The 23207-nt window shown below is 44.1% G+C and overlaps 1 protein-coding gene across 1 annotated transcript in view; it reads right to left on the bottom strand.

Moving 5' to 3' along the window:
• Positions 1–13586, bottom strand: part of Sptlc2 (serine palmitoyltransferase long chain base subunit 2) — an 89102-nt gene extending 75516 nt beyond the window's left edge. The window contains exon 1 of the mRNA XM_076921554.1: positions 13295–13586. Coding sequence (XP_076777669.1) covers positions 13295–13420 — 126 coding nt within the window. The 5' untranslated portion in view covers positions 13421–13586. The remainder of the gene's footprint in view (positions 1–13294) is intronic.
• Between the last annotated feature and the right edge of the window lie 9621 nt (positions 13587–23207).

Below are 23207 nucleotides of genomic sequence, written 5' to 3'. Positions count from 1 at the left end.
TCTCGGTACCTACTCTCTCTGTCTCTTCAAAATTTTATTCAGTGTATATGAGTGTTTTGACTTAATATGTCTTTATATCATCTTGTGCCTAAAATTTAATGAACTCATGTCCTCTGGAGCAGTCAATGTACTTAACCACTGAATTAACTATCTTACCAGTCTCACAACCCTGATTTCTTATGTCTCTTTCTAGGCAGTTTTACATACATACATGCATGCATGTATATATGTGTATGTATACATATATGCATGCTATATGTGTGTGTGTGTGTGTGTGTGTGTGTGTGTGTGTATGTGTGTGTGCATGGTTTATCTTTTGTTTGCATGTTGCCATTATAGCTTTGGTTAAGGGTATCTTTTCTTTTTCTTTTTGTTTTTAAATTACATGTGTGAGTGTTTTGTCTGCATGAATATCTGTGTACCACTTGCTTGTCTGGTGCCTGTAGAGGCCAGAACAGGTCCTTAGATCCCCTGGAATTGGAACTATGGACAGTTGTGAGCTGCCCTGTGGGTGCTGAGAATCAAACCCAGGTCCTATGGAAGAACAGCTAGTGCTCTTAAGCACGGAGCCATCTCTCCAGGCCCTAAGAGCGCCTTTTCAGTTACTTCATGGGTATAGTAGTTGATAGTCAGCAAGAAGGCTATGGACAAAGTAGCTTGTTTCTTTGTTTGTTTCCTCTATTCTCCTGTCTTGCAATATGTTTTATGTTGGTGTTATAGTATTAACTGGGGGTATGAGGAAATTTTCCCTTGTTTCTTTTTGTATTTCCTTGAACAATAATATTCCTGTTGAAGCAAGTGCACCTTGGTGTTCGTTAAAATTATTCTAATCTTCACACACACACACACACACACACACACACACACACACACACACACATTTTCTGCACATAACAAAGTAAAATAAACCTAATGTCCAATACTCTTCAGCAATCCATGAACTGTTTGTTATGCCTTCTGCAGTAAGGAAACCTCACACATTTCTGTTCTTTAAAATCAGGACTGCTGCAGTGCTACAGCTGGTGAGGGGAAAGGCCAGCTTACCCCACCCCCACCTCACCTCCCAGGCATGAGAGCCAAGAGAGCTAGTCTTGCCCCTTCAACTGACTGTAGTACTCAGGAAAGCTGGCCCTGCACCTTACCTGGGCAACACAGTGGAGCTGGCCCTGATGGCAAAGAGACAGACCCCAAGGGTGTAAGAGTGAGAAAGCTGGCCCAACTCCCTTACTGGCTGCAGTACTTCGGAGAGTGGGTCCCATGCCTTGACTGGACAGCACAGTCCAGAACTGCCTTAATTGTGGTGTCTCTTCACAGCAATAGAACAGTAACTAACTACTAAGACTATGTGTCTAATGTGCAACAGACTGAAAAGTACTCCCCAAAATAGTCGGCAAACACACATGCTTGACATGAATGTTCTGAAAACCTTAACTTTTCTCACCGGGCAGTGGTGGCGCACGCCTTTAATCCCAGCACTTGGGAGGCAGAGGCAGGTGGATTTCTGAGTTCGAGGCCAGCCTGGTCTACAGAGTGAGTTCCAGGACAGCCAGGGGCTACACAGAGAAACCTAGTCTCGAAAAACCAAAAAAAAAAAAAAAAAAAAAAAAAAAAAAACCTGATCTTATAACTCATGTAGGAAAACAAGAGCAAAGGTGATTTTGAAGATAAAGGAATAGGAGGAATCACATCCAATAAGAGCAATTAAAGATCTATAGTAACATGTGCTTAGGAACTGAACAGAAAACCCAGTCAAAAAGAATACAGAATTGGATCAATAATAGCAGTGGCACTTCAAATTACTGAAGAATGAATTGCTTTTTTTTTTTTTTAATAAATTGAAATGGTTTAGTATGCAAATGAATAAAATAGACCTCCTGATGGAGAAATGATGGCTCACACCTTTTATCTTAGCAATCAGGAGGCAGAGACAGGAGGATTTCTGTGAGTCCAGCCTAGTCAACATGGTAAGTTCCAGATCATCCAGAACTATATAGACAGACCATGTCTCAAAAAAATTAATTACGGGCTGGAGAGATAGCTCAGCGGTTAAGAGCACTGGCTGTTCTTCCAGAGGTCCTGAATTCCATCCCCAGCAACCACATGGTAGCTCACAACCATCTGTAATGGGATCTGATGCCCTCTTCTGGTGTGTCTGAAGAGAGCGATGGTGTATTCATATACATAAAATAAATAAATCTTTAGAAAAAAATTATATTAAAAATAAGTAGAGTCCCTACCTGATACCATACTGTAAAAGCAATTCTTCATTATTAAATATATCTAACTGTAAATCAAGAAATTTTATTTTGTAGCATGCTTTAAAAAATTAATCTTTATAATCTTGGAGTACACAATAATTTCCCTAAAACCACAAAAGCACAAGCTACAAAGTAAAGGTTAAAATTCTTCTCTGCTGGGGCTGGTAAGATGGCTCAATCGTTAAAAGCACTGACTGCTCTTCCAAGAGGTCCTGAGTTCAATTCCCAGCAACCACACGGTGGCTCACAACCATCCTTAATGAGATCCGATGCCCTCCCTCTTATGGGGTGTCTAAAGACAGCTACAGTGTACTTACATATAATAATTAAATAAATGAACAAACAAACCTTTGGGCCAGAGCAAGAGGGAGAAGGGAAAGAGAAAAAGAAATGCTTCTTTGCACATACATGCATAAGTTGTGTGTATGTGTGTGTACATGTGCAAGTATGTGGATATAGAAGCCAGAGGTTGATGTCACATGTCTTCCTCAATTGTTCTATACATTACTTTTTGAGACAGGGTTTCTCACTAAACTTGGAGTTCACCAATTCTGCTAGACTAGACCAGCAAGGCCCAGGATCCTCCTGTCTCTGCTTCCCCAGAACTTTCCCCATGTTGGGATTACAAATTCAGGTGTTAAGTCCAACTTTTATGTAGTCTTGGGATCCAAACTTAGGTCCTTATGCCTATAGAGCAAGCACTTTACCCACTGAGCCATCTCCCCAACCCTGATAAATTGAATGTATGAAATTTCTATACAGGGCTGGAGAGAGAGCTCAGCAATTAAGAGTGCTTACTGCTCTTCCAGAGGACACAAGTTCAATTCTCAACACCCCCAATCAGGCAGCTCATAACTACCTCTAATTCTAGCTTCAGGGGACATAATACCTTCTTTTGGTTCACACAGGCATGGGCATAAGTAGCAGATTCACACAGATACATACACATGTATATGAATAAAATTAAAACAGAAGCTGAAGCCAGTTGTGGTAGCACATTTTTAATCCCAGCACTCAGAAGGCAGAGGCAGGTGGATCTCTGTCAGTTCAAGGCCAGCTTAGTCTACAGGATACATAGAGAAACCCCGTCTCAAAAAAAAAAAAAAAAAAAAAAAAAAAAGGCTGGAGAGATTGCTTAGTGACTTAGCAGCTAAGAGCACGGGATATTCTTCTAGAGGTTCTGGGCTCTATTCTCAGGACAGCTCACGAACATCTATAATTGTAGTACCATGGGATCCAATTACCTCTTCTGGAATGCAGAAACAAACCTTCGTTTTTCTGTCTCTAACACATGTAACAAATGAATGAATAAATGCAGTATAATAGGAGAAAGTCTGAAATATATCTGCCTGCTAGCAACCTATGTGACGTGCACAAGGTAATAACCCTGACTGTCTTCTTTATTTATTTTAGATTTAGTTATATTTATTTAATATATAGGAATGCTCTATCTGCATGTACACCTGCATGCCAGCAGAGAGCATCAGACCCCATTACAGATGGTTGTGAACCACCATGTGGTTGCTGGGAATTGATCAGACAGTGCTCTTAACTGCTGAGCCATCTCTCCAGCCCAACTATCTTCTTTAAAAGCATGGCATTTAGACGGCAAAGTTACCTAGTAAAACTGAACCCTTCATACAAGCAACTGAGCCCAACCTGAGTACTAGAGAAACAGCAGCATTTTATCCTCCAGTGAGAGAAGCAGAAAATGGAGAAGTATATAGATGTGCTAACATGTCAGAATTACAAATGTCATGTGAGAAAGAGTTTTGCTATATAACCCAGGTTGGCCTTAAATTCACTATATAGCCAGACCTGGAGATATGGCTCAGTACTTGAGGCACAGGTAGAAGGCTCTCTGTGAGTTCAGGGCCAGCATGCTCTACAAAGCTAGTTCTAGGACAGCCAAGGCTACACAAAAATACACCAATTTCTGTGAAAAAGGGTTGTTGGGTTCCTTTTGGTAACATTATGCTAACATTATGACCAAGGAAATAAGCTTAAACCACAGATGTGGTCATAGGAGTCCACCATACACAACAAAGTGTTCTCAGTAAAGAAAACTGGACACAGGCTGCCACCCTCAACTACCTAAGCAAAGAGGTTGGTGTGACAAGATTGGCACATGGAGGTGTGTGAAAGCTGAGATAGAGATGTAGCAGAGCTGCATTTGCTCAGCCTCCTACCAGAGCCTGTCTGTCACGATGTTGCTTGAGACAGAAACTGCTACAGTGGAAGCATGGGTAGTGAGTTAGAAAAGTATAAGATTCAAATATCCTCACAAGATCATATTGTTGAACACTTGGTCCCAAGATGGCGGTACTGTGGTGGAGCCTTTGGGACCAGAACCCTAGTTGGCAGCAATCGGTCACTGGGAGTAGGCCTTGAAGGTTATCACAGATCCTGATCCCTGTCCACAGCCACAAGGCCAGCATGTTCCTGCCACACATTCCTGCCTGCATGCCAACTGCTCCATGATGCCTTCACCACCATGATGGACTCTATCCCTGAAACTGCTTCTGTCAGGTATTCTGTCATAGCTGTGAGAAAAGCAACTAACACAGGCATTAATTCTGGCAGACATACTTGCCCAGTGTGCCTCTAAATGGATGCATGCCTTCCAGTCTATATAAAGCTGAAGGCCTCTGTTGTAGGTTTGCAGTAGGATAGTAAAATCATGTCAAATGATGTTTTCCAGTGAGTCCTGGAAGCTAGTCTCAGTATATTTCACAAGGGATAGATATGGCTAAATACTAGAGACTTTATCTGATAAAAGGAGATATGGTCACTACTTTGCAAATGTTTCCTGCTGATAAACCCTTGGCCAGCTTTGGCATAGCTTGTGTGATTTACACAAAGGCTTACACTATTCTCTCTAGTATGTGTGGTATGCTGTAGGAGAGGCTCGTGTACTTCAGTAAAATTCCAAGAAAAGGCCAGCCTTCGTTTTCATGGGCTTTTCTCATACCACTTCCTCCCAAATGTGTGCTTGTACACTCAGAGTTCTGTCTGTGTTGTGTGTTATCTGAGGAAGGAGCATTGTGGCTATCTAGTGTTCTGTCTTTGGTGCCTCTCTTTAGCTTAATGCCCTCTTTTACATACTTTACCAACTCGACTGCTTCAACCACCACTCATCCCTCTTTAGCCAATTCTTGAGTATCTAATTTAATGTTCCAAAAACTGCTAATGAATTCTGAACTATCATGTGGGTACTGGGAATCAAACCCAAGGCTCTCTGGAAGGGCAGCCAGTAATCTTAATAGCTGAGCCATCTCTCCAGCTCCTACTAATCAATTCTGAATTCAATGGTCTGGTAGAGTCAGACAAACTGAATATTACCAAGACTCTTCCAACTCAGTAACTTAAAGGTATGAACTTATGTATTCTTATTTGCAAAATGAGGATACTATTTACCTAGAAAGGCTCTTCTCTCATTTTTTAAAACCCTTTTAATCAACTAAGTTTATTTGACAACATTATACATGTGTATAGTACATTCATTCTATTTCCTCTCGTCTTCCACCTTCTCTTACTTCCCTCTCACCTGTTTTGCACCTCTTCCCTTTACAGGTCCTTTCCTCACATTTAACTCATTTGCTGTTTTGTAATGCTCTGATTTTAACCAGGATAGTCTGTGTGGTCACAGGTTTAGCCTCTGTGTTTTGTACACAAGTGAAGGCAACAACTGCTCCTTCCCCAGAATCCATCAATAGCCAATAATTCAGTAGGGAGATATAGACCCCCTGAACTCTTCCCCATCCATCCATGACTGGCCTGTATAGGCCCAGTATAGCCAGTTGCAGCTGCTGTAAGATCATGTTTGCAATGGCTGTGTCATATCCTGAAGACAGCATTTCACATTTCTCCTCCCAGTCCCCCAGCACACAATAGGTGCTTTGTAAAAGATGTCTTTTTTTTTTTTTTTTTTTTTTTTTAGGATGGGGTCTTATGTAGTCTAGGCTCAAACTGATTATGGAACTTGAGCTTCTCTGTCCTCTTATCCCCACTCCTGTGCTGTAGTATACTATACTCAGGTTCTATGCAGTTCTAGTGATAGAACCCTGGGCTTTGTGTGTGCTAGGCAAGTACTCTAACACTGAGCCACACCCAGTCCTCTCTATTACTATTATTATTCACATTTTCTCAAGGTCTGAAAACATTGCTTACCCTCCTTAATGAAATAGTTGCCATTTACCTAGAGTTTTCTTGTTGTTCCAAACCATTTCTTCCCAATTGTGCTTTGTATGCCTGGTCTGCAACTATGCGTGCATCTTTTCCAAGGAGCACTATGATTCTTAAGTTTTATGACCTTGGTATCTCCTCTTCTAGCTTAAGGACAGGTGTTATATACTTTACCAATGCTATAGTTTCGAAGACTATTCTACCCATCCCTTCAAATAACATCTCCTGAATTACTATTACATGTCGGGATATAATAAAAACAGTAAAATCCCAAATGTTTGGTTTAGGGTTTCCAAATTAGGAAACAAAAGGCTTATTTAAACTGACTGGAAATCATCACATTTAGGCTGGAGACATGACTCATTTGGTAGGGTACTTGCTTAAAATGCGTAAAGCCTAGGGTTAGATTCCCAATGTCATGGCACCACACACTGGTGAGTCCAGCATTTGGGAGGTTAAGAGACAGGAGGATCTGAAGTTCAAGGTCATTCTTGACAATGTAGCAACTTTGAGCCTGTTTGAAATACTCACCTTAAAGAAATGATAAATGAGGCTGGGCGGTGGTGGTGCACGCCTTTAATCCCAGCACTTGGGAGGCAGAGGTAGGTGGATTTCTGAGTTCGAGGCCAGCCTGGTCTACAGAGTGAGTTCCAGGACAACCAGGGCTACACAGAGAAACCCTGTTTCGAAAAACCAAAAAAAAAAAAAAAAAAAAAAAAAGAAGAAGAAGGGAGAGATCCATAAAAGTAGCCTCAAAACAAAAGTAGCCAGACAAAACAAAAAAACAAAACAAACAAACAAAAAAAAAAAAAACGAAGAAATGATAAATGATTCAAGAGATAGGCATGTTTAACATGATTTAAACATTACACAACATACATGTGTATGCATTTATCAAAATATTACAGATAGAATTTTAATGTTTTTCTACCAACTGATTTTTAAAAAAACAATTGTTCCAATGCTTTAAGTTTAAGATCTTTCCGAGAATATCCACCATTTCTACAACCAAGAGTAACAACTTTTAAAAAAAGAAAAATTACCTCAACATCATTAAAGATCTTGAAAATACAGAATGTAAAATAAAATGTCTGAGATTAAGTGGGTCAAGAGCAAAAGGTTGTCGTAATTATTCACATATCACAAATTGTATTATAGAAGCTTCTTAGAAACTACCCAGAAGGCAAGTGACTTGTGGCCACAAACCATTTAATCAAGTAAGGCACACCCACTCTGCATGTAAACTGCCTGTCAATTGCTCATTCTACCAATAAACACTGCTTCTTTCTTTCAATAACTGAATCAAGCAATTGGCTCTCTTGCTAAGAGGACAAACTTCTACTGTACCTGAGTCCACCTAAGAAACTGGCAAGTCTGCCCTCCCTAAACACCCATTTTAAATACTAACCAAACAGTTTAAAATTTCCCAAGAATTCTTATTAAAGAAACTTCTTGAGTCCCACAAATGACTGGACTCTCCCAGATTCAGCTAATAAAAACCAAATGTTCTTCCCCTTAGGACAAAAAGCATTTGAAAGAAAAAAAAATCTCACAAGTTATCAGTAGTTACATTTTTTCTGCAAGATCTGAAGTCTGAGGTGTCTCACTCTGCCAAATTCAATATATATACAATTCCTATTATGACTACCATCCCCATTCCTACTACCTTACAGCCACCTCCCTGCCCCCTCACACTATCCCACTAAATCCCCAGTCAAGTTTCTCTTTAGTGAAAACAAAAGTTAGACATAAACCACCCTTCCTTAGTTATCTGGGCCTCTTTCTGACATTACATTTGTTTCTGCTATGCTTGACTTCTAGTTAACATAATTTATGAACTAGTGCCTCCTGTGATTGCATTCTACTGATTCTGGCAATTAGAAGTCTTTTTTCTCCCCCTTTGATTCTGGCAATTAGAAGTCTTTTTGACAGGGTTTCTTTGTATAGCCCTGGCTGTCTTGGAACTCACTCTGTAGACCAGGCTGGTCTTGAACTCAGAAATCCACCTGCCTCTGCCTCCCAAGTGCCAGGATTAAAGGTGTGTGCCACCACTGCCCTAGATGTCTTTTATACCTATAAATTTCTCATCAAAACTACTCCGGAACAGGTGGTAGTACCACATGCCTTTAATCCCAGTGTAAAGCCCAAATGAAAAGGACCTCACTGATCCGTGAAGAACTGCAGATGCACCCCAAATCACTCACGAGAAACACACTTTGCTGCAATCCCATGAGGTTTACTGGCTAGCCAGGGCTGTCCTCACTTCTAGCCCCAAGCAGGGGATATCGGAATTCAGCCCCTAATAAAAGAATTTTACAGCTTTTAAGGGGGGAATCTGCAAACCAGGTGGAGGTGGAGTTAGGGAAGGGAAAGGCTGAGAGTGGAGTTAGGGAAGGGGGAAGGAGGGGGAACAGGTCACTAGGTCATGGATACATTTGATCTCAAATTAATTTTTTTTTTTTTTTTTTTTTTTTTTGAGACAGGGTTTCTCTGTGTTGTCCTGGCTGTCCTGGACTCACTCTGTAGACCAGGCTGGCCTCGAACTCAGAAATCAGCCTGCCTCTGCCTCCCAAGTGCTGAGATTAAAGGCGTGCACAACCACTGCCCGGCTTGATCTCAAATTCTTAAGATGGATGGTGAGTCACTTAATAATTGGCTATTTCAGACTAGCTTCACACTATATATCATGGGCTCCAGTTCAGGAGGTCAGGCTTATCCCAAACTTTTAGCATCCTGGCACCAACTGTCTCAGGGCTGTTAGTTCAAAGCACAGCCAGGCTAACCTCGGGCCCATAGCATCCTGTCACCATTAATCTCAGGGCTTGTTTAGTTAGGGCCATGTTCGAATGGTCAGCTAATTTCCTGGGACTGAGGCTCTACAGGTTTGACTTACAGGTTTTATGTCTTTGCTTTTAAGAGTAGGGTTCAGGGGTTCAACTTAGATTTTTCTATCTTTCACCAGCACCTGGGAAGCAGAGACAGGCAAATCTGAGCTTGAGTCCAGCCTGGTCTACAGAGTTCAGGATAGCCAAGGCTTCACAGAAAAACTCAGTCTCTAAAAATAACAACAACAACAAAAAGCAAACAAACCAAAACCCCCAAGAAACAACAACCAAAAACTACCCCCAAATGGAATTAAGTCATGTTCGAAATTTCATAATTGCTTCAGTGACAATCTCCTTCTCCTTTTATACTTATTACTAAGTTTTTAAAAAGCAAAATCTAACTAACTCCGAATCAAAACTTCTATAGAGAAAATGTCTTTTTAAAAGTGCTAATTGCGCTGGGTGGTGGTGGCGCACGCCTCTAATCCCAGCACTTGGGAGGCAGAGGCAGGCGGATTTCTGAGTTCGAGGCCAGCCTGGTCTACAGAGTGAGTTCCAGGACAGTCAGGGCTACACAGAGAAACCCTGTCTAGAAAAAACAAACAAAAAAAAAAGTGCTAATTGCACATACAACCAAATATGTCATATGCTTATTAATCAACTATTAAATCCACAGAAACAAACCCCTGGTGACTAAGATCACTGAACAGCGATCTTGTGAAAATGTGATGCAAACACTCTGAAGTCTTTTTTAGAAAGGAATCCTGTCCATCAATAGGAATTCCTAGTCCTGGAGGTGAAGACAGCAAGATAAAGAGTTCAAAGCCAGACTGAACTAAAGGAGACCCAGAAGCAATCCATTTAGCAATCCATCCATTTAGCAATCCATCCATCCATCCATCTACCCATCCATCCATCCATCCATCCATCCATCCATCCATCCCATTAACAGGAACACAGAGACTGGTTTTAAGAAAGTCTTGCAAAGAGCTAAAAGGATTGACTGATTTACAAAGACATCTTAAAGGTTCTTTACAACTCTAATGTGGCCAAAAGTTCCTCAGGCTACAAAGTACCCTTCACCTTCAAAATAAAGGCTGACACTCCTCTCACGGCTTTATTAGTCAGCTGCTCCTATGGTGGAAACTCTGGCTACCTTTCCTCACTGAACAGCAGTAACCTCTGTTTTGTAACACCTCCTTACTGCATTGTCTACTCATCAAACAGCCCCATCCGGGAGTTGCTTTTAACTCAGGCATTAATCTCTTCAAACATGCCCTGGTAAGTATATCCAGGCACAGAAGTAGCTGATTCTCCTTAGAGAAGAGAGCCTACAAATTTATAACTCCTCTCCTGTGCATTAAAAAGCAATGCTAAGATACGATGTGAGGAAATAATTTTACATTTCATCTATGTAATAGTACTTTAGTGAAAGCACGACCCTTGTATATCTACTTTGTATCTTATTGTGTATTTTCAGAAAAAAAAATTGGCAATACTCCCCTTTCAGGATGCAAGAAAAGACAGGTAGGAGTTGGAGCACATACATTTAACACAACCAACGTCGTGAACTATTTTAAGATATTCTTTTTCTTTCATAAACTTAGAGATCTTATTCCTCATAAATGTAGTACCTGCTTTAAAATAATTTGTAAAAAATGGTTTTATCAAAAAGATATTGCAGCCCTTAGGACATTCTTCCAAATGCCACTGTGTCTTGAGTGAAACTATTCAACACAATGAAGTAACAGAGCCAGCAGTAAGAAGCACAGGTGAGGGCTCACCTGTATAGCTCAGTCAGGCTTTAAACTCTCCTTCCAGCCTCAACTTTCCAAGTCACTGATTTTTATATTTCATTTTAATAACTTGGTATTTCATCTTAATAACTGCCAACCTCTAAAGAAATACCATGCCTACAAATAAATTGTTGGAATTCCATGAGGTCAGAACTTGACTTACTATTTAGTCAAAACATAACATACATTTCACCATGTAATAGTACTTTAATATTATTTCTAGTAGGTTATGTTAGAAAGCACCTCTAACACATGGCCAGCTTTGTCTGGACTTCCTTTTTCTTCATGTTTTAGCCCCAGCTGTTCAACTTCCCTGATACATTCTATACCTCCACAATGTTGTCTCATTAGCCATTTTACACCATTAGGGAAAACTACACATTCTTCCATGGCTCATAACAAACTGACTCCTCCCCACAGCCCCTTTTTTGGAGGCAGGGTCCCTCTTCACCTTACTGCTGTCCTAGAACCCACCCACTATGCAGACCAGGCCAGCCTGAGCTCAGACATGCACCTGCTTGAGGGCTGGGATTACAAACAAGTGACATCAAGCCCAGACCGAAGACTGACTTATCACATCTTCTCTCTCACAATTCTTTTTTGAAAGCAATCTTTTGACTCTTAGCACCTTACACATTCAAGGGAGGCCAAGTCTTTTCTATGCACTCCCATCCTAACCCTCAACTCTTCTGAGTCTTAATAACTCAACCTGACTTGAAGATAACCCTTTCATACCACAAGATTAACAAGTCTATCAGAGCTACTGATTCAAGCAGAGGACAGGTTGCTATTGCTTAGTATCTATGTTGAAGCCAAAATAGGGTCCTATCAAAACGACAACAAAATCAAAATCACATTTCTGCTAAGGGGAACAAGCAACTTTAAAAACTATTCTTCTCGATGTTTGCTCAATTGGTTTAAAAAAATACTCCCAGGAGCCAGGTAGTCGTAACACATGCCTTGAATCCTAGCACTTGGGAGGCAGAGGCAAGTCTGTGAGTTTGAGGCCAGCCTGGCCTACAGAGTGAGTTCCATGACAGGCAGTGCTACACAGAGAAGCCCTGTCTCAGAAAAACCAATCAATAAAAATACTATCAGGAAAACCAGGTGTGAGGGTCTTAGTCACACTTGGGAGGCAGAGGCAGCTGGAAGTCAGCCTGGTCTACAAAGCAGGACAGCCAGGGCTGTTACTCAGAGAAACCATGTCTCGGAAAATAAATAAATAAATAAATAAATACTGTCAGGAATTCAGAACTCTGTAAAGTAGTTTAGAAGTTCATGGATATGGTTGATGATTCAACTTCAGTTAATTAATACAAGGACTCACGACAACTTACCACTGGATTAACAATGCCCTCCATGACAGCTCTACTGCTTGGTGAAGGGGCCACCTAATCCAACCTGGATGGTGGGATGGGGTCTCACCGATCGCACAACAGGACAACTTTCAAGACAAGACACCAGCGGAGGTTCCCTGCCGAGTTTTTCCTCGTGAAGGAAGCCCAGAATGTGATAGGAAGAGGCTGTACTTCCACCACTGCACTGCCTAACTTTCTCGGAGCGTCAGCTTCCTTTTGGGGCTTGCAAGACTCTACAGGAAGCACGTACTTGAGGGGACCCGAGCGGGAACCTAGAAGGTATCACCGGGCTTCGAGGGAAAGATTTCCTCTGCTTCCCACTGGGAGCGGCCTGCACTTTTTGCGGGATCCACACGGTTAAGAACCAGAGACTTGGGCCCTTCAGAACAGCAAATGCTGAGAAGCATCTTATAGCTGAGGAACTGAGCAGACCTCAGGAGTCCCGCGTGGCTGAGGAGCCCGTGGGGACTGGAGAGCCGGGAAGAGGTAGGGGACACCGCACACCTAAGAAGCCAGGTAAACCTGGGGAGTCCCGCATGGCGGGGAGCCCCCTCATCGCTGTGGAGCCGGGTAGAACTGGGAAGGCTCCAATAACTGGAGAAGAGGGCAGAACTGGGGAGCCAGCCCCCCATGGTGAAGAAGCCCCACATGGTTGTTGAGTCCCGCGCTGTCCTTGAGTCTCCCTCCCGCTCGGGGGAGGCACAGTCAGTGCCCGGTCCCGGTAGGTCAGCACACCTGAGCCGCGCCCAGTCGTCAGCCGGCCACTGACCGGCCCGCGCGGCTGCCGGTCCTCCCCAGCCCGGCCCGGGCATCGGCTCGCGGGGTCCCGGCCCACCGCTCCGACCCCGCCCGGCCTCTCGGTCCCATCCTACCTGGCCGGCAGCCGCGACGGTGGCGGTGCTGCTCCTCAAGTACCCGTTCCTCACTTCCCCGTTCTTCACGCAGCCGTTCGCCCGCATCGGGCGGCGGCAGCAGCAGCCTCCGGGCTCCGGCCGCATCCTCCCGGCAGCACCCGGCAGCAGGACAGGCTCTGGAGGCGGCGGCGGCGGCGGCGGCGGCGCCAACTCCCGCTCCGCACCGCACCCACCTCTCCGAAACCGGAAATGGCTGCAGCGCCGCTGCCAATTCCCGGTCCGGCCGTCACGCGAGGGCGGGGCCACCCGAGAAGACAGGGCTCGCCGAGAAGCCCGGCAGCGGGAGGGAACATGGGGCGGAGCCTATTGGCTATTGACCAATCCAAAGGTAAGAGAGGCGGATCTCATGCTGCTTCTGGCCAATCAAGAGCGAGAGAAAAGCGGCTTGCAGACATCAAGGGGGACTTCTTTAGAGGAACTCGAGACCTAGGCATTTGATTGGAGCCCTAGAGGTCGTAGGTGGAGCTTTGCTGCCTAATGGTCCAGATTGGGAAGGAGGCGGAGCCCGGGAAGAAGTAGCCAATTAGCGTGTGGAAAAAGAAACAGGGGCTGAGTATAGCTCCAGAGCCTGTTCCCTGTTCTCCAGCACAGGTGGTGGTTACCCTCTGTGCCCTTCCTCCCGAGAGGTTCTTGGATTGAATCCAAGCTCAAGACAGGCAGCTCCTTTATTTCATTAGCAAATTCCTCTGCGGATGTTAATAGAATAGCCTTTTTGACAGTCTCTCACCGTTCTTCACTGTGAGCTACGCGAACGCCTCGCGTGCTCATCACTTGTTTCTATCCGGGTTTTCCCAGGGCAATTTCCTTTGAAGACTTTCCTTGAAAGTCAGGAGACCTGATCTGTTTCCAGATCTTGTGAAAACTGAAACTGAAACTTGAAGAATTAACTCATGAAGCCAAGTTCTGTTAAAATTCTTCCTGCTTCATAGACTCATTTGCAAGAATTACATTAGTAAGGCGCTGAACACCTATCAAAATACCTAATCCAAGCCAGTAGCAAAAGAAAAGAAATTGAAATACATTACAGTATTACAAAGACCTTTAGTTACCCATAAAAAAAAAAAAGTCAGTGTCATAATTAAGAGTATGACTCAGTCTAGGTTTGAATCCTGGTTGCCTCACCTGCTAGCTGAGTGACCTCTATGTTCCTTGCTCTCTGCTCAGGGGGATAATAACAGTTGCCATAAGAGAATCTAATGAGTTAATGAATGTAATGTATTTTGTGTGGGACCTACCAATTAGTAAAGCATTCATTAAATGCTGGTTATTATTAATTGCTGAATACATCTATATGAACCCCTACATCATACAACCCCTACTACCCTGGAGCTTTAGAAACTCGTTGGCAAGGTATTGGTTTTACTCGATTTAGGAGAGGACCACTCTTTTTTTGTTTGTTTGTTTGTTTGTTTGTTTTTGTTTTTTCGAGACAGGGTTTCTCTGTGTAGCTCTGGCTGTCCTGGAACTCACTCTGTAGACCAGGCTGGCCTTGAACTCAGAAATCCACCTGCCTCTGCCTCCCAAGTGCTGGGATTAAAGGCGTGAGCCACCAACGCCCAGCAAGAGGATCACTCTTAACAGCAAGTGGAGAGAGAACAAAACTTTCAAGTCACAAACCTTTTGATCCCAAAGTGAACATGAGAATCAAAAAGAACTATATAGGGCCTGAAGAGATGGTTCAGCTGTTAGGAGCGCTCACTGCTTGTATAGAGGACCTGGATTTGGTTCTAGCACCCACACAACTCTCTATGACTCCAGTGTCAGAGAATCCAAAGCCTTATTTTGATTTCCCAGGGCACCAGGCACAAACTAGATGCACATACATACATGCAGACAAAACACTCACCAACATAAAATAAAATCTCCTTTTTAAAAGTTGGAATTTTTAAAACATTCTGTATGCCTTTAAGCTAAGCAGAGTAACACACAGATATAATCTCAGCACTCCTGAGATAGAGGCAGGAGTGTAGATGTTCAAGATAATCTTTGGGTATATAACTTGTTCCGTGCCAGCCTGGGATGTAGGAGTTCCTGTCTTAAATATGAGGGGGTGGGGATAACTCAATCCGTGAAATGCTGCCAGGAAAACAAGAGGAGTTAAGTCCAGATTTTGAGAATCTAGTTAAAATTCCAGTGCTGGGGATACAGGGATGAGAAGATTCCTAGAGTTCTCTGGCCAACTGGTCTCACTGAATTGGTGAGTTCCAGTGTCAGTCAAAGACCTTGTCTCAAAAATAAGGTAGAGGTGATAGGTGGTAGTGGTGTATGCCTTTGATTCCAGCCCTCAGGAGGCAGAGGCAGGCAAACCTGGTCTACAGAACAAGTCCAGAACAGCCAAGGCTACACAGAGAAGAAAGAAAGAAAGAAAGAAAGAAAGAAAGAAAGAAAGAAAGAAAGAAAGCAAGCAAAGAAAAGTAGAGAACAATTGGGGAAGACACCAGACGCTGACATCTGACTCTCATGCACATCATGAATACATGCACACACAAAGAAGTGTATGTCTCGTGAAGCTTATATCCAAGAATCAAGATGTGGGGCTAAAGAGACGGCTCAGTGTTTTGGCTGCTCTTTCAGAGGATGAAGATTTGAGTGCCTGAGTGCCTGAACCTCCTTGGCAGATCACAAGCAGCTTTACGGGTAGCCTGATGCCCTGAAAAGACATACATGAAGTTAAATAAGATAGAAGGGCAACCTTTTGAGGAAGAAAAGGAGGAAGAGGAGGAGGAGGAAGAAGAAGGAAGAGAAGGAGAAGGAGAAAAAGAAGAAGAAGAAGAAGAAGAAGAAGAAGAAGAAGAAGAAGAAGAAGAAGAAGAAGAAGAAGAAGAAGAAGAAGAAGAGGGTAATAATGGGTAATAGGAGATTACCATGGGCAGTGGAGGTGCTCAGGGCAGAAATCTGGTTGAAAGAGAAGCTAAGTGATTGACACTTAGTGGGCTGAGAGAATGTAAAAAAAAGACTTGGATGGAAGATGTGCAATTAGCTGGACCTTGAAGGATGAGCAAGACTTAAAAAACTAGCTTGGAGTGAGCAGAAGAGATTGTTCTGCGGGGTGGGGAGGAAGGACCTACAGCAGTGCATGTACATAGCTGAGCAGAGGTTGGCCTGGCCTGGATCCTGGGAAGAACCTGTCCTTTCCTCCTGAGGACAGAACACCAGCAGCTTCTTGTCTTGTTCTGCTGCTTACTCACCACTAGCCTCAAAGGAGTCATGCACACACTGATTTCCTCACTCCCCATTTGAGGCCAATTCCTGTACTTCTTCCTTCAGTAGATGGTTGTGCGCACCCATGATATAATACCCAAATGATTTGATTACTCAACAGACCATTGCTAAATCACAAAAAGGATACCTCAGTAGGAAACACCCCGGGATCCACAAAAACAGGAAAATGGTCCCTTTCAGAGGCACAAGCTATCTCCTTCTCATTTTACAGAATGTATATGCAAAGGCTCATGCTAGGTGCCAGAGCACAACTGTCCTTGTCTTCTAAGATGGCTCAACCCACTTCATCTGTGAAGCTTTAAGTTCATCATCCCTGTAAAATTAGACAGAGCCTATGTCACATGGCTTTGGAATTCTGTGAGAGGGAGTGATTACAACCGAGGAACTGAAGACCCAGCTCCAGCACTTACAAGCCTGTGACCTTGCAAAGCAGTCTTGCTTCTCTGTGACTCAACTCCTGTTAGTGTAAAATGGAATACATGTGCTTCCCTGAGCTGGGAAAACTAACTCCAGACCCAGAGGATTCAATACCTTCTTTTAGCCTACTGCCACAGGAACTTGTGCATACACACTCAGACACGCACACACACACACAAACACACACACACTCACACACACACACACCGAAATAAAAATGAATTTAAACCCAGGCATGTCCCAAACAAACAAACTAACAAATAAATAAATTTTTAAAAATATTTTTATTTTGTAAATGGCATTGTAGTATGGTCTTGTGAAGTATACTGTTTAAACTTAGGGATGAGAAGAGTGTTAATACAGTAAGATTCAAGGTTACACATATTCTGGACACAGCTCATTTGTTGGTTTTATTTTCGTTTTTCTGAGACAGGGTTTCTCTGTATCGCCCTGGCTGTCTTGGAACTCATTCTATAGACCCAGCGAGGCCTTGAACTCACAGAGATCTGCCTGCCTCTGCCTCCAGAGTGCTGAGAGTAAAGGTGTGAGCCACCACTGTCCAGCTCTCATGTGTTGTTTTTGTTTTTATGGGCATTGGTGTTATGCCTGCATGGATGCCCGTATGAGGGTGCTGGAGCTTGGATTTACAGACAGTTTTGAGCTGCTATGTGGTTGGCTGGGACTTGAACCCTGGTCCTCCAGAAGAGCTATTCATTGCTGAACCATCTCTCTAGCCCTCATTTGTTGTTGTTGTTGTTGTTGTTGTTGTTGTTTTTGGTTTTTCGAGACAGGGTTTCTCTGTGTAGCCCTGGCTGTCCTGGAACTCACTCTGTAGACCAGGCTGGCCTCGAACTCAGAAATCCACCTGCTTCTGCCTCCCAAGTGCTGGGATTAAAGGCGTGCGCCACCACCGCCCGGCTTCATTTGTTGTTTTTAATATCCTTATTTGAGATGTCTTTAGGAAAAGACATTATTTCTACAGGCAACTCTATCTTGACTGTCCATCAACAAGAAAAACAAATTAGGAGCGTGCGGTGGCACATGGCTCCGGCGCCCAGCGCCAGAGGGTGGACTGCGCCCGACTCTCCGAGTTCGAATCCCGTGTTCCTGTGTGACTCTCTCCGAGTCTCATGGGGAAAAAAAAAAGAAAGAAAGAAAGAAAGGAAGGAAGGAAGGAAGGAAGGAAGGAAGGAAGGAAGGAAGGAAGGTAGGTAGGTCGGTCTAGCCGGGCAGTGGTGGCGCACGCCTTCAGTCCCAGCACTTTGGAGGCAGAGGCAGGCTGATTTCTGAGTTCGAGACCAGCCTGGTCTACAGAGTGAGTTCCAGGACAGCCAGGGCTACACAAAGAAGCCCTGTTCGAAAAACCAAAGGAAAAAAAAAGAAAAAGAAATTAGGTTCCAGAGCAAGGGTTTCCCCCCTTCTCATGTCCCCTAATTTCCCCTGTCTTTCTATTTTGCCTCATCAGAGACTGCAGAAGACAAACAGGACAGAAAGGTCTCTTTAGAAGTCACCTATATCCCCAGCTTCCCAGTGCTGGCCTTACAAGGGCTCACAGCCACGTTGGGGATTCTGCGAGAATTCTGAAGAAAGAACTCAATTTGTCCTGCGTACTGGTAAACTGAGACACCTCTCCAGCTTATTTATTTATTTATTCATAAAAATACTGTTGTATAACCCAATCAAGCCTTGAAATTGATCTATAACCCAAGAATCTTTATTGCCAAAGATGATAGGTCTTGAACTCCTGGCCTTCTTGCCTCCATACCCCAAGCGCTGGGATTACAGAGATAGAACATCATGTGTGTCTTCAGAGTTGATTTGCAAGGATAGACTGGCCATTTCCCTTTCCATTCTCCCTACTCTAATACAGTACAGCCAAGGAAAGAGACTTTCTCCCTGGATTTTTGACCCCACTCTCAGTATTATATTTGCGTCTCCCAAGGTAAGACAAGAGTCGTCCTTCTGTCTTCTGGCTTCCCTAAGTGCACCCTTGAGAGGGACACTGGGCTGTGTGAAGAGATGATTGTATGGGAATATAAGGCTGATCGCTCCCTATAGGGAACCCACTGAGTTTGCAGTTGAATGATTTTCAGCTGAATTTTATCAAGCATTGACAATAGGAATTCTGAGGTAAGAGATGAGCTCTGGGAATGGGCCAGAGATTGTCTCAATGGTAAGTTTCTGCTTTTATGTTTCCTTTGCTCTAGAAGAACTTCAGAGCTTCCTAGCCAACCCACCACACCCCGAGCTACCACCCTAGGCTTCCTGTGGGTGCTCAGCCAAGAGAGATGTTGCAATCATATGAGTTGAGCTTCAGGAAGTGGACTTTTGCTTCTGGCTCCAGAGATTTGGAGTGGCAAGTTCTGCAACGGAATTCGAATTGGGTGAATGAAGCACAGGAGAGATTTATTAGCTTATCTAACCAGACTGGATCCAAGTGCCCTTATAATGTCACCGAGAATATGTTTCTACCTAATACATCTGTAGTAGGCACTTTCTCTTGTTATGATTAAAAAAAAAAAAAAAAGACCAAAACCAACTTGTGGAGGAAAAGGGTTTATTTCATCTTTAACATTTCTAGGTAGCAGTCCAACTCTCAGGAAGCAGAGCCCAGAGCCCATGTAAAAACCCTGTTTACTGGCTGGCACTCTATGGCTAACTGTACTTGCTTTCTTACACAAACCAGGAGTCCTTAGGCAGGGGGACCACTCCCACAGTAGACTGGGATTTCCCCACTCTTCATTAATCAAGAACATGTCCCACAAGGCATGCCTAACAGGTCAGTCTGAAGAGAGCCTCAACTAAGGTTCTCTTCCCTGGTGATTGTAGTTTACGTTGACAAAAACTAACCAACACAGGCTCCCTCTCAGTTGGTTTTTATCTTATGATGGCCTGGCTCCTGGAAAGTATGCTTGCATTGGAACAGCCGTGGAATCTCCCAGAGGCTATGGTTTCTAGCTCAGGGTTAGAGCACTTGTCAACTATGTGGAGACTCTGGATGCCAACACAGCACCACAAAATTAAACAAAGCAAAGCAAAACAACTTTCCTTTCTGCGCTAGCACTGGACTCGGAGTGAACAGGTGCGGCTTCGATGTGTGGGACCAGGCTGTCTAGTTCTTGGACCTGTAAGTGCCACGAAAATGCTCTACGAGCATCACTGGTGCCAAGGACATGCAGCCGTCCAGATGAGTGTGGCTGCATTTGACAAGATCACAGGCAGGTTTTGATTTGGTTTTGGCTTTTTGAGACAGGGTTTCCTCGATGTAGCCTTGGCTGTCCTGGAACTGGCTCTGTAGACTAGGCTGGCCTCGAACTCACAGAGATACTGATCACTAGGACAGTTTAAAACTTATGTTCTCTTGGGGGTGGGGGGGGGTGTGAACCATTTGCAGGATGAGGGAGTCAGATGATTCTATTCTCTGATAGAATTGTCTCAAAGAGCTTCTGAACAGAAGAAGTCAGGGAATATTTGTCATAAAGTGAGAAACTAGCCCTCTCTGCTGCCAGACCATGGCCATCACAGGTTGCACGTTGTGGAGCGGTGGGCTGTGAGAGGCCGCTGGGCGGCTGGTAGAACACAGGCCTCGAACCCCAGACCCTAATCTGACGGCAGGTGTTCAGCTCTGCTCCCAGGTCCTGGTTCCTTTCATTTATCTTCAGCCCTCCACAGCCCCTCCCACAGAGAGGTCTATGGCCATCAGTCAGGAGAAACAGTGCCTCAGGCTCTCGCAAGCTCTCAGACCAAGCCAATAGGCTTTGTCTGTTGCCAGACCCTGACCCACCCCAAAACTGTATATAAGAGCTCTATTCAGGAGAAGTAAAGGTGTGTGAGAATCATCTTGGTGTCTGAGAGTTTCTGTCGCAAGAGGTGTAACACTTGGGAAGAGATTTGCTCTCCCAAAGCGCCTTCAGGACCCTCCCCTCCTTGCCAGCTAGCTGGCTTCTTACCAGCACAGACCTGGCCGGCTCAGGGCAGAGAGACAGGTGCAGCACCTGGGAGTAACTGGGTAGCGACAGTGGAGACGCAGTGGGAAGCAGCAGCGGAGAGCAGAGGTGACTCCCCCTCCCTGCTCGCACTCTATCCCCTTGGCCCAGACCCCTGCAGCCAGCCGGGCTGGAGAGATCTTCGTGGGACGCCCTCTGAAACAGGGACCCACAGCGTGTACTCTACCGGGGAGGGCCTGTCCCAGTCGGTACTGAAGTTCACATCTGAAGATGTGAAGGACAGATTTACAAACTGCCCAAGAAAAGCCCTATTCCCTGCCCCTCCCCGAACAGATGTGATCCTGAGGGACTCGTGTGCTGTGGCACAGGTCCAATTTGTGACTCATAATAAAAGCTTGAGAATCCTTAAGTCCAAAGGCCTTGCATCTGATCTTCCTGGGGACCTCTACTACGTGATTAAGGAAGATGTGGGACAACAGCAGTAACTAACCTGGACCCCTGGGAGCTTCCAGAGACTGAGCTACCAACCAAAGAGCATAGTCAGCTGGTCCCAGGTCCGGGCACATACAAAGCAGAGGGCTGCCTTGTCTGCCCTCAATGGGAGAAGAAGCAAATAATCCTGCAGAGACTTGATGCACCAGGGTGAGGGGAGAGCACCCTCTCAGAGGTGAAGGAGAGAGGAGATGAGGGGGAGAAACCCTGTGAGGGGAGGTGGGAGGGGCAGCATTTGGGAGGTAAATACATAAATAAATTAATAAAAAATATTTTTTAAAAAGAAAGAAAGCGCCGGGCGGTGGTGGCACACACCTTTAGTCCCAGCACTTGGGAGGCAGATGCAGGCGGATTTCTGAGTTCAAGGCCAGCCTGGTCTACAGAGTGAGTTCCAGGACAGCCAGGGCTACTCAGAGAAACTCTGTCTCAAAAAACCAAAAACAAAGAAGAAAGAAAGACATCGAAATCCACAAGCATCTTGAGAAGAACAAAAAAAGATGCTAAATTTGCCTGATTCTGCCAGAGAGCAGAATTTATCCATTGGCCCATGACTATAAGACTAAGTGGGTTCTCTCAGTGAATTGGAAATATAAGTTGTTCATGTCCTCTGCTCTAATGGCGTAAATTCTCTTGTGTAGGGCTGGTGAGATGACTCAATGGTTAAGAGCACTGACTGCTCTTCCCAGAGGTCCTGAGTTCAATTCCCAGCAACCACATGGTGGCTCACAAGACAGCTACAGTGTACTCATATAAATAAAATAAATAAATCTTAAAAAAAAAAAAAAACCTCTTGTATATGAGGGAGAGAGAGATAGAGATAGATAGAGAGAGAGAGAGAGAGAGAGAGAATCGGGAAACCACCTATGTCTGAGGCACTGTCATCCCTAATCAGATTTTCTCTGCTATTGCCTCAGGTGACTATTGAGTTGAACTGTCCAGGTACCCTAACTCCACAGTGGAAAAAATCAAGAGCAGCTTTCAGGATGTGTCTTGCCACATTTGGCTCTATTTTGAACAGAGGCAGACTGACTCCATATCTTATATTAATGTAACCAGCTGTCTGGCACCCCGTGAGATACAGACATATAATTTATTCCTAAAAGTAAAAAAGATTCTACACTATAAATGTATCAAAGCAAATGGGGAGCACATGAATACAGGGACATTTTAAAACCATATTAGAAGTACCAGACTCCTGCATGGCAGTGGTGATACATATATACCTTTAATGCCAGCACTCAGAAGGCAGAGGCAGGCAGATATCTGAGTTCAAGACCATCCTGGTGTATAGAATGAGTTCCAGGACAGCTAGAGCTACACAGAGAAATCTTGCCTATAAATAAATAAATAACCCCAAGAGATTGGAGATGTAGCTCAGTCGTGGGATGTTTGTCTAACATATTTGAGACCCTGGGTTCAATTCCAAGTAGAAAAAGAAAAAGAAAAGGCAGGAACAGTGGCTTATGTACTGGGGAGCAGGATGCTAAGGTAAGAGGATTGTTGTGAGTTCAAGGCTAGCCTGGGCTATATAATGAGCTGGGATCTCATTGAACAAACAGACTAACAAAGGGTACAACACCCTCACCTGGACACCATATAAAAGAGGAGACCTAACACTTTGATGGCTCCACTAACCTGTCACCTCACTATCTGCCATGCCCATCAAGGGTCTGATGGGTAAGGAACTCATGACTGGGGCTGGAGAGATGGCTCAGTGGTTAAAGAGCACTGACTGCTCTTCCAGAGGACGTGAATTCAATTCCCAGCCATCACAATGTGGCTCACAACCATCT

This window comes from Arvicanthis niloticus, chromosome 23 (assembly GCF_011762505.2).
Source record: "Arvicanthis niloticus isolate mArvNil1 chromosome 23, mArvNil1.pat.X, whole genome shotgun sequence".
NCBI lineage: Eukaryota > Metazoa > Chordata > Mammalia > Rodentia > Muridae > Arvicanthis > Arvicanthis niloticus.
This window is presented reverse-complemented; position numbering and strand designations above follow the sequence as displayed.